Genomic DNA, 11,935 nt, shown 5'->3' on the forward strand with positions numbered 1-11,935 from the left:
AATTTACCTTATCGTGCCGTATCATTAACGATGTCTTAGAACCCAGAGCTGAAAGGATCCCGGCGATCTCCACGGCAATGTAACCTGCGCCGACAATGACGCTGCGGCTGCAGCAAGAGCACAGGGAAAGCTTTCACTTTGTTACTGTTATTATTATTATTATTATTATGGGAGAGAGAGAGACAGGGGTGGGTAACCGAGTCCATGTTTCATGCCACTGAACCACGTCTGAGGACCCAGGATAAGGATTTTAAAATCCAATATACGCAGTGGGCTGGAGAAATGGTCCAGGGATGATGGCACTTGCTTTGCAGCCCGCAGAGCACCACCAGGAATAACCCTGACCACCACCAGATGTGGTGCCGGACACAAAACCTAGTGAAGTTGGAAGCTGAAAGTCCAGTACAGGTAGCATATCCCCTATCCAATTTCTCAATTTTTTTTCAGGATGGGGCAGACACACCCGTTAAGTGCTTGGGACGTCCTCCTGGCTCTGCACTCAAGGGTCACTCCTGTGGGCTCGGCAGACCGTATGGGTACTGGGGGTTGAACCCAGGTCAGCTGCATGCAAGGCGAGCACCTTACCCGCCATGCTCTCACTCCAGACCATAAAGTGCTCTTTAACACTCTGAGGGGCATCTCCCAAGCGGCACTCAGGGACTGAGGGGACGCCTGGCGATACCCAGATGGCAGTGCTCAGCACACCCGCTGAAAGGGTCAGTGCTCAGAGCTGGGTGCACCCCTGGCTGCCGGCCTGCCCCGACCTCTGAGGGAAACCTCAGGCCACTGCGGCCCAGCTAAGACACTGTCCCCAACACCGACATCACCACTGATTGAATGGGACTTTCTGGCTTCCCCAGTTTTCTCCCCATCATCTTCCTTCGCTGTTCCAGGACCCTATTCGGGATGATTTTTAGTAGAGAATTTCTTTGCAACAGGGGAAATATATTCCAGTTGTTTTAATTTTGTTCTGGGGCCACACCCAGTGGTCCTGGGGGCTTACTCCTGGCTCTGCACTCCTGGTTCACGTGAGGGGCTTAGGGGGACCACATGGGATGCCAGGGATTGAGCCAGGGTCAGCCACACGCAAAGCAAGTGTCCCCCTGAACTATCTCTCCGGCCCCTATTTCAGTTGTTTTAAAAGATCCTTTGGATTTACTTCTTTGGGGCGGAGGGGGAACTCATCAGTGCCCGGGGGGCTCAGGGAACACTTCCAGTGATGCTTGGCCACCTGGCCAGGCAGATGGGCACTGCGGAGTTGGGGACCAGGCCAGCCCGGCACACTCAGGGGGTACCCTGACCCGGCACCCCCTCCCTAGCACCCAGGCTGACTTCTTCAGAGAGGACACAAACTTCCAAAGTCACGCAGTGACCTCTGGCACCGAGTCTACCCCTGGCACGCCCCCCCCCCAGAACTATTCTCCCCTGCTTGGGACTCGGTTCATCCATCTCGCGGCGTGAGTCAGGTCAGTTTCAGCGACTTCAACCCGCAGGACACATCTACCATGAAACCAGACTCCCTGAGTGCATTCTGGCCTACAAAAGCATTGAAAACTAGGTCAACGTGTGGACAAAGATCTGACCCGAAGGTAGTGAAGCAACCTTACCCCTGACGAAACAACACGGGGAACATGTGCCTGCTGCACTCTGGGCTGACCCCAAGCAGTGCTGGGGCCAAAGCCCGCTCCCTGTGTGCCGCAACTGACAGAGCCATTAGTCGTGCCGGTGAGAAGCCTGTGGAGAGGCCGAGGGGCACTGTTTCAGGGCTGGAGGCTGCAGGAGAGAAGGGGCTTGCCTGGCACCCTGCGAACCCTGTTCGAAGCCCGGCACCACCAGGGACAGTCCTGAGGCACCGAGGCAACAAGATCCTCCAGCCATCGCTGGATGTGGCCCCTAAAACCCCAAGCTATCCTCACAGGAGGGGGGTGGAGCTGGCCCTTTCCTCCCCCATCCCAATGAGACCCCAGAGTCGCCGCCCACGAACAGCCTCTCTGGCTCCTGATCAAGTCGCTTAACAGCCACGATCCCAGAGACTCAGAAACAAACCTTGGAACCCAGCGGCTTCTGGCAGAAATCCCTCCAGATTTAATTACTGAAATTTCAGAACTCCAAAATCACTACCGCGGCCACGTGACATCACATGCTATTCATAATCAGCAATAGAAAACAAACTGTCTTATGTTGCCTTTTTGGCAGATCTGAGTATTGGGGTAAAATCTCATTATTATGGTGGATCTGGTGTCAAAATATTGAATGTAATCAAAGTAGAGAGAGAATGTGTGAAAATCATCAGCCACACAGGTGGGAGGAGGGTGTGCGATGGGGGCTATACTGGGGTTTTTTTGTTTTGCTTTCTGGGTCAAACCTGGTGAATCACAGGGGCTACTCCTGGCTCTGCACTCAGGAATTACTCCTGGTGAGTTCGGGGAGCCATATGGGATGCTGGGAATCGAACCCGGGTTGGCCATGTGCAAGGCAAACACCCTACCCACTGTGCTATCGCTTCAGCCCCTAGTGGGGTTCTTGGTGGTGGAAAATGTGCACTGGTGAAGGGACGGGTCTTTCATCATTGTATGACCGAGACTTAAACCCGAAAGCTTTGTAACTGTTCTCACGGTGATTCAATAAATAAATTAAAAACAAATAAATTAATTTAAAAAAACATCCACAATACCAAAATCAACCACCTATCCTACACCTCCCCACTGCTCTGAAGCTCCCAGCATGGTCCTCTGCCCCCGTCACCAAGCCTGGAGCAGGACCATCAGGGAGAGAATTGGGACCCGGAGCCTCCACGGGAAAGGGGTCCCACAGCCACACTGGCCCTCGGAGGGTACGGATGGGGGCCTACAACCCCGTAAAGTAAAAGGTGCCCTGCCGGGCGCCCAGGCATGCGGCTCAATGGCAGTGCCTGCCCGGCGGGCGAGGCCCCAGCACCTCCCAACACCGCCAGTGTGTCCTGCACCAGGCGGGAAAGTGACATACCCCACCCCAGGGTGCTGAGACCCGGAGACTGCCACGACAAAACAAAAAAGAGAGAGAAAATTTTCTAGCTGACCAAAGATGAAACAGGGCCCAGACAATAGCGCAGTGGGTAGCTGTTTCACCTGCATGCAGCTGATGCAGCATCTCAAATAGTCCCTGAGCACTGACAGAGAGAGCCCTGAGCACCACCAGGGTGGCTCCAAAATCAAAATAAATGAATAAATAAAAAGATAAAACGGTTCTTCCACTATTAATTTCCTCTTGCCCCTTTTTTGGTCTTGTTTTCTGAGCCACACTGGGTGATGCTCAGGGCTTCCTCCTGGCTCTGCCCTCAGGGTCCCTCTCAGGGGCTTGAGGACCATATGGGGTGCCAGGTCCATCTTGCCCAGCAAACACCCAGCCTGCTGTATGACTGCCCCGGCCCCCTCCTCCGCTCCTTCCCCTCGTCCATCTTCTTCACCCCCAAACACTGTTTGAGTCCTGCTTCTGAGAACCACAGCACCAGGAGGCGGAGGGTCCTGAGGGGAAAGGGGGGCCCAGGACTCACTGGAATGCAAGGTCAAAGGCTGATCCTTGCAGCAGGGCAGAGTCCACGGGGGGAAACAAGTGGCCTGGCACCTCCAAGGAACAGAAGTGCGGGTGTCCCCTTCTCCTCCACCTGCCTCTCCCCACTGACGGGGCCACTGCACAGGCCTCTTGTAACCCAGCCAGTGGCCCACAGGGGCCACGCCCCAGTACCCACACAACAGAGCCTGGTGAGGCCTCAAAATCAGATCCAGGCACGCAGGAGCCCTGGGTTCATCCTGAACACCGAGTGGCCCCCCAGCACCTCAACAGTGAACCCTGAGCACTGGTTGACCCCCCCACCCGAGACCAAGAAGGAAAGGGAAACCGAGGCCCTAAGGGAACTGTACAGCGAGCAGTGCTGCCCCCTCGAAAGGAAACAGAGCATGGAGCACCGTGGCACGGAGCACAGCGGCACATATGCCTCTCTATAAAACCTGCACTGTTACACACACTGTTTAAAACTGGCTTAAGCATTATTTAATGGCCTGGGATGCCAATAAAGCTTCTCTGAAGGTGCGTCTACAGTGAATTCACTTAAAAAGGATGAGTCACAACCACACTTCTGGCCACATTCTCGAGTGCAGCAGGAAAGCTACCCTAGAGGCCAGCAATGCTGGGAGGATCCCGGGCGGCTCCCCACACCCGCCCCTGCAGGCAGGCAGCCTAAGGACGACTCCATTCCGCGTCAGCAGAGGGCCCAGCCTGAGGAGCTTCACAGGAGAGCCACAAAGACCTCTGTGGCTCCTGATGAGCTCAGGGAAAGGCCTGAGCACTGTCCCCCCCCATGAAGGCCGCTCTAACTGAACAGGGGTCAGGCCTCTCCTGGGCCAGTAGAGTACACCGAGGAGGCAGCTGAGTCGAGCAGCAATGCACAATGGCTTGGGAGCATGTTACCGAAAGGGGCTGACCAGTTCAGTTCCTCCATGTCTTATCTTCTTTCGGGGGCTGGGGGACACACACCAAGCTGCGCCCGGGGCTTCCTCCTCACTGTGCCCAGCAGGCCTGGTGAGGTGCTGAGGACTAAGTACGAGGCGGGCCCGCTGGGCGTCCTCTCAGGAGTGAGTGTCGGGCCCTGTGCCCTAGAAGGCACGCACCTGGCAGCATCTTCAAATTGGAAGGACGGGGCTGAGGATGCAGATGGGACTCAGTGCATGGTGCCCACCATAGTGCAGCCCTGGGTCCAAGCCCTGTACAGAAACCCCCACCTCTGCCCAAAACCAAGTTAAAAAAAAAAAAAAACAGCAAACTATCTTATCTTTTTTTTCTGTCTAAACCTGTACTGGGAAGTGTTCTAAGGTTGTCTGGACAAATAGAAAAGGGACAATTTCAGAAAGTTATGCTTTTGTGACTCCAAGCACCTTCCTTTCTGGAGACCCCTGCACAGAGCTGTTCTGACAAGGGGTCAGAGCAGAGGGAGAGCTCAGTGTCTGCACATGGGAGGCCCAGGGTCAATCCCTAGCACCACACGGCTCCCCATGCCCCTGCCCCAGGCCCTCCCAGAGCCAGCCCTGAGCAATGAGCTGGGACCTGCCCCTGAGCACAACTGGTGTGGTTCACAGAGAAAAAAATAAGAAGAAGAAAAGAAAGAGAAAAATTAGTCGATTGGAAAACAATCATCAATTGGTATGTAGCACGTTGAAGAAATAGGATAGTTTCCGGGGCTTTACAATTTGTTCTTCAAGATCATTCTGGGCTTGATTCTAACATTTTTTCCCCTTTTTTTTTGAGGGGGGGTACATCCTGGGGTACTCAGAGTTACTCCTGACTGTGCTCTCTCAGGAATCACTCCTGGCGGTGCATGGGGGAACCACATGGGGTGCGGGGGATGAAACCCGGGCCCACCGCATGCGAGGCAAGTGCCCTACAGGCTGGACTATCGCTCCAGCCCCCATTCTAATGTTTCTGCAAAGACTCCTGACCTTGAAGTTCTGAGTTGCTTAGTGAGAGGTATGAGTAGATGAAATCACACAGTCGAGAAGAAACAGGCGGGCGGGCGCCTCCAGAACACTCCTGGGTGGGGGGCCGTAAGGGGAAGGAGAGGAAGGGTCAGGACGGAACCAGCTTACCTTGGCAACTCTTCCAGCTGGAAAAATCCATCGCTGGTGATCCCCAGGCTGGCCCCTAGGCAGGGAAAGGTGAAGAAGACAGGTCACGGCCAGTATTCTCCGGAAAGAGTCGCCTCATGCACACCCTGCGTCTAGTCAGGACACGCTGCGGGGCTAGTTGCTGCTCTGCACTTGGGAGCCGCCAGCCCCGGGTCGAGTCAAGCCAGTTGTCTTCTCGAGGAAGAGGAGCGGCTCAAGCGAGCCAGGCGGGAGCACTCCTCCGCTCTCGGGAGCACTCCGCTGCCCCAAGCCCTCCGGAGCCTTCCCTTCACCAACCCAACATGTCACTCTGGTTTGCTCCCCTCTGGGTTCAAGCCCTCTTTCCTGACTCTTCTGCCGTACAGTTCCGTTCTGCTTCAATCTCAGTATATTGAAAGTGGAACTCTTTCTTCTTCCTTGGCTTTTGATCCACAGGGGGCAGTGGTCAGGGCTTACTCCTGGCAGGGCTCTGGGGGCCTCGCTGGGGAGCAACAGGTCTGCTGCGTGCCAGGCAAGCACCTTACGTGCTGGACCCTCTCTAGTCCTTTCAGCTTTTCCTATGTCATCAGTTCTCAAAATATGACGCATCTGCTAAAGCCACGACATCGTGATTAAAGGGCAACAGGGAGGGGGGTGGCAATGTGAGTGGCAAAGGCCTGGCCTGCCTGAGGACCCCCGTTCCATCCCTGACACGGCATGTGTAAAGGAGGAGCAGGGGCCCTGCATCACAGTATGCAGCCGGCGGCCCCTGAGCACAGCTGGGCTGTCCCAGGTGATCTCGGCATGGCAAGGTCCAAGTAGTCCCACCTCCTCTGCTCTCCCAGAGAGCCACTGTCCTGGGGCTGACACTAAGAGGGGCCCCAAGAAGGGACTTAGGGCCACGGAGATAGCGCAGGTCCGAGCACAGATTCGCGGGCAGGAGTCCTGGGTCTGGTCCCCAGCAGGAAAGGGCCCCCTACCACCAACAGGAGTGACTGCAGAGCACTGCCAGATGTGGTCCCCCAACCAGTGAAAGAGATTCTTTGTTGGGCTCTGGGGCCACACCCAGAAGTGCTCCGGGCAAATTGCTGGCTCGGCACACGAGGATGTCTTGGCAGAACTCTGGGAGCCACACGGGGCATTTGGGATTGAACCAGGGTGGCTGCATGCAAGGCTTGCCCACCGTACCATCCCTCTGTGCTCCAAGCCCCACACGACAGATCTGACTTTAGAAACTGAAAATCTGAAGCTGGAGTAATAGTACAGTAGGTAAGGCATGTGCCTTCCACACAGCCAGCCCAGGTAGGTCCTGACACCCTAACTGTTCAGAGGAGTGACCCCTGAGTGCACAGCTGGGCATGGCCACCTGTGGCCCCAACACCTAAATAAATCTTAAAAAACTGAAAAACTAAAGAAGGGAGTCCATAGTAGATATAAAGCTATGAAGTATATAAACTCTGCTCCCCATGCCCCGAGGGTTTGTCATCCCTGGGAGAGAAATGCCTCGATCCTTTGGGCAAGACCATTCTTGAGACTGAGAAACACAGCAGGAGGTAGCTTTGAGGCTCCTCTAACTCTTTAGAGGAGAAAAGAATATGCATAATAAGAGGGCTAATCCAGAGACAGGTTTCTTTCCCTCAGTCCTAACAGTCAACAGAGGCCAGCGCCTAGGCCTGAGCACACCTGCACGCGCGTGGCAGCAGGTCAATCTCCAGCACCCCGTAGTTCCTGAGCCCCGTTGAGACCAGATGTGGAACACTTACCACACGTATTCTCACATACGTACACACACATTCACACATTCATATGCTGACACATATTCACACATTCCCATAGCCACTCACATGCATGCACACACATTCATATACTCACACTCATGCTCTCACATTCACACACATTCATACATTCACACTCATGCTGTCACATTCACATTCATACGCTCACGCTCACACACTCATGCTCTCATATTCACACATTCATATGCTCACACTCATGCTCACATTCACACACATTCATACGCTCACACACTCATGCTGTCATGTTCACACACATTCATACACTCACATACTCATGCTCTTACATTCACACACATTCATATGCTCACACACTCATGCTCTCACGTTCACAGACATTCATACACTCACACACTCATGCTCTCACATTCACACACTCACATGTCCTTGCACGCACACTCACAACCCACAGAGCCTGAGCCTGCAGTTACCGGCACTTACTGCCTCTGCCCAGACAAGACACTGCCAAGGACATTCAGGTCCTTCCTCACAGCCACAGCAGACCCCTGGGAGGCTGTCGAGGCCAACACGCCAACGGCAAATCCCTCTGGTCGGCATGCACCACTCTGCCTGGGGGAGACTCACCTGGGATCTGGCTCTCCTGCGGGCGTGAGGGCACCCCACCTGTGGCGATCAGGATATGTGGGGCTGTGTACTTGACCCCGTTGACCTCGATCGTTGGCCTGGAATCGCTGGTGAAGGCAGCGTGGCCGTGAATGATATCTATATGGGACTAGAGGGCACGAAAACATTAGCCTGAAGACTGAACAGGAAAGAAATCGAGCACCTGCCTTGCTGGGGGCGGCCCCGGGCTCCCCCTCGCACTACACACACACTGGAAGAGGGCCCGGCAAGCAGATCACAGGGACAGAGAGCACGCCTGGCATGCATGAGGCCCCAGCTCAATGCCCAGCACCCCGTGGGCCCCTGAGCACCACTGGGCCTGTGAAGCTGCTGCCAAGGGCTGGGTCAGGAGAGGCCCAGGGTCTGAGCAGAGCTGGAGAAGAGGAGAAGAGAGCGACCAGGAGAGTGGGGGAACACAAAGGGGAGAGGAGGGAGGGGGAAGTGGGGGAAAGAAGCCAGCTACTGCTGCGTCCCAGTCTCTCCACTTCTCAGCTGAGGATTCTGAGTTTTGGCTTGCCAAGGTAGCTCTTCTTTTGTGTTACCCTACAAAGCTGTCTGTGTAGCTTAGGGTGTGACCCAAAAAGAAAAAAAAAAAGGAAAGAGTACAGGCAAAGAGGAACTTCGGTCTTATTTATTTTTGGGGGGAGGGCGGCACATCAGCCGTGCTCAGAGCTCACTCCTGGCTTTGCACTGGGAATCCCTCATGGAGGACCACACAGGATGCTGGGGATCACACTGGGTCGCCCTCCCCGCTGTACTTGTCTTCTTTAAATGGGAAGAATCACCCAAGGCCAAGGCAATCCAGCAGGGCACTGCAGAGGTGATGAAGTGGCATTCAGACTTGGCTTCCAGGTACCTGGGCTTGGGGATTACAATTAACCACCAGGCTGGTACTAGTATGCAAATGAGCAATTCACAGGAATAATGAAGTCTGTAAGTCACAGAAAAGAATGTTTAACAATTCAGAACATGCTTTATCTCCTCTTTCCAGTCAGCCTTCCAGGCCTGTTCCCACAGCTGCTCAACCACACAGAATCCCCTGCCCCCAACACCTTTTGAGTATTGCCTGTGCAGTGCAGAAAGGGCCCGAAAAAAATACATACTAGCTGGCTGGCAACAACATCCATGGAGTGTGGGGGAAATGGTGACTGTGGGGCTTCACACCGGTTGGTGGACCTCACGCGTGCAGGTCTCTACCCCTGAGTCTCAGCCCTGGCCCAGATGGAATTGAAGACTCTCATTTCCTAGCAGACGTGGTGGGGCGCTTCCAGGGTACCTGGATCCACTGTGAGCGAACTTCCCCCGAAGGGCACAGCTGATTCTACCTCATACCAGGAAGTGTGATATTTAAAAATGTTTTTTCCAAGGGGCTGGAGCAGCATTTGCTTTGCACGAGGCCAACCTGGGGTTAATCCTTGGCGTCCATGATGGTCCCCAAGGCCAACCAGGAGTCATCTTTGAGCACAGAGCCAGAAGTAAGCCCTGAGCACTGCTGGGTAGGGCTCCAAAACAAAAACTGCCACCAAAAAAAAAAAAATGCTATTTCCAGGCAGAGATATATGGCACAAAGGATCGAGCACATGCCTGGCAGGTGGGAAGCAAGGGTTCAATCTGTGGCACCACATAGCCCTGAGCCTGCTGGGAGTGACCCGAAAACAGCAGTGAAGCAGGATCCCCACAGCCACCCCAGCCTAGCCCCCAGACAAAGCAAAGCAGCATTCAAAGAACAAAGACCTCACACAGTGGCTGGTAGGCACACCCCCGCCTGCCTGACTTTCCCGACCAAGCTTCATTCACAAAATTTTCTGAACTGGGCCAGGAGTGTGGCCCTAGTGGTGAAGTACCTGCCTGGCCAGCACAACACCTGGGGTTCCGTCCCCAACACCCCACACACCAAAAACCCACTTGCGATGGGGTTGGAGCAATAGCACAGTGGGAAGGGCATTTGCCTTGCATGTGGCTGACCTGGGTTTGATTTCCAGCATCCTATATGGTCCCCTGAGTGCAGAGCCAGGAGTAACCCCTGTGCATCGCAGGGTGTGATTCAAAAATTGAAAAACACCAAAAACAACAACAAACAACCCACGTGTGGTGTGTAATCCGTAAGTCATTTGGTCTCCTGGGATGATCTGGAAGAACAAGGGCGGCCTGAGTGGGCCCAGAGAGAGGAGAGCTAACAGCTCCCTGGTACCACACCACCATGGCTGCACCGAGCACTGAGCCCCACTGGTCGAGGACTCTCGGCAGCAGCCCGGGATGCCCTGAGCACTGTTCGGAAGGCTGACCCGCGCCATTGCCCCCAGACAAGACTGATCTGAGCAAATGGCAGATGGTACAGCTGGCCCCACTGACCACACCCGCCACTCGGTTTCTGGGGCCAAGTGGAGGGTGAGTAAGGCGAGGCCCAGCCTGACAAGACTGGCTACCAACCTGGGGCTAATGCACGCGCAGGACCCCTTCCAAAGCAGGGCTGGAGGCTAGCTCACCACCGCTGACCCCGACCCACCGACCCCAGAAGAGCCGCACAGGGCAGTCTGGACCAGCTGGGCCCCCAGCAGAGCCCACGCCACCTCCTGCGAGTTCCAAACGCAGCATCCTCACCTTGGTGAGGTTGTTTTGGTAGATGGTATTCAGGCGGCTCACGTAGGCGTCTCTCTTTTCCTTTATCACTCTGCAACAAAACCTGAGTCAGTACAGAGAAAGCAGATGGGGGGAGGGGGAGAGCACACAGGGGAGCATAAAGACCTGAACACCGATTCTGCAAGCAGCCATCTCCGGTCTGACCCCTGACCATGCCACTTTGAGGAGCACCACTGGGTGCAGGCATAGAAGAAAGAAAAAAAAAAAACAACGAATGGATGGACAGATATAGAATAAGCCAATTCAGAGAGATGGGCCGGGGAGAGGCACGAGATGCTGGAGGACGGGATAAAGAGCTCCTGTTACAGGACAGAGTGGTGATGGTGACACGGCACATTTGAACCTATTGGATTTGGCATCACAGAATAACACGTGTAAAACAGCTAACAAGGGAACGCTGTGGTGTGTCCCTCTGTACGTGTGTGGGCTGTGTCAGGGTGGCGGGGCATGGAGTTAGAGTGTAAGCGTCCATGTCTGAGACCGTGGCTCTGACTCTCAACACAACAGAACAGAACAGGCACTTTCCTAAGGTAGCATGAAGATTATTCAGGGGACAGCAGGGCTGCGAGAGCACCTGCCACGCAGGCTCCATCCCAGGCTGCATCAGCCCCTGAGCAGAGCAGGAGCGACTCACACACCAAGACAAGGCAAAAACCAGCTGGACAGGGCAGAGGCTGTGACTCAGTGGTACAGTATGTGGCATGCATGGGAGGCACTGGGTTCAATCCCTGGCACTTTGGTAAAAAAAAAAAAAATAGCCGATAACCATTACCTTCAAAAGCTTATATAATTTATATACTTCTTTACCACAACAATACTTCTCACAAAAAATCTGTTTCATAATAATGAAAAATAATATTTTTCTTTATGTACCAATACACTCACAGCCTTAACTTACCGCCAATTGAATTTACTCTCACAGTTCTGAAAGCCGTAATCGACGTGATCGTGTATGAATTCAGAGTGGACAGCTGTATTCCACATTACCTATATAAAAAAAAAAAAAACATCCTCAAGAGTCGTGTCTGAGTTCTAAGGGAAAACAGAAATTATGCGAGATAACTGTGTAGCAACAGGTAATAACCTTTAAATCACAAACCAAACATTCTGAAAGAGAAACATCAGACACAAGACTAGAAAGATCTTACGGTGAAGTTAATGAAAGTTGGGAAACATTGCTTCCATTATTAAACTTTATAAAATCTTTAAAAGCCAAATATCTGGGCTGGAGAGAGAATACGGAAGCTGAGGGGTTTAGCTTGC

General features: G+C 53.8%; 1 protein-coding gene across 1 annotated transcript in view; it reads right to left on the bottom strand.

Annotated features, from left to right (window-relative positions):
• GSR (glutathione-disulfide reductase) overlaps nucleotides 1-11,935 on the bottom strand; it is a 48,983-nt gene that overhangs the window by 21,663 nt on the left and 15,385 nt on the right. The window contains exons 3-7 of the mRNA XM_004606949.2: nucleotides 11,571-11,659; nucleotides 10,634-10,703; nucleotides 7,994-8,141; nucleotides 5,619-5,673; nucleotides 8-107 (exon numbers count right to left, since the gene is read on the bottom strand). Of these exons, the coding sequence (XP_004607006.2) occupies nucleotides 8-107; nucleotides 5,619-5,673; nucleotides 7,994-8,141; nucleotides 10,634-10,703; nucleotides 11,571-11,659 (462 nt within the window). The remainder of the gene's footprint in view (nucleotides 1-7; nucleotides 108-5,618; nucleotides 5,674-7,993; nucleotides 8,142-10,633; nucleotides 10,704-11,570; nucleotides 11,660-11,935) is intronic.

Source organism: Sorex araneus, chromosome 1 (assembly GCF_027595985.1).
Source record: "Sorex araneus isolate mSorAra2 chromosome 1, mSorAra2.pri, whole genome shotgun sequence".
Lineage (NCBI taxonomy): Eukaryota > Metazoa > Chordata > Mammalia > Eulipotyphla > Soricidae > Sorex > Sorex araneus.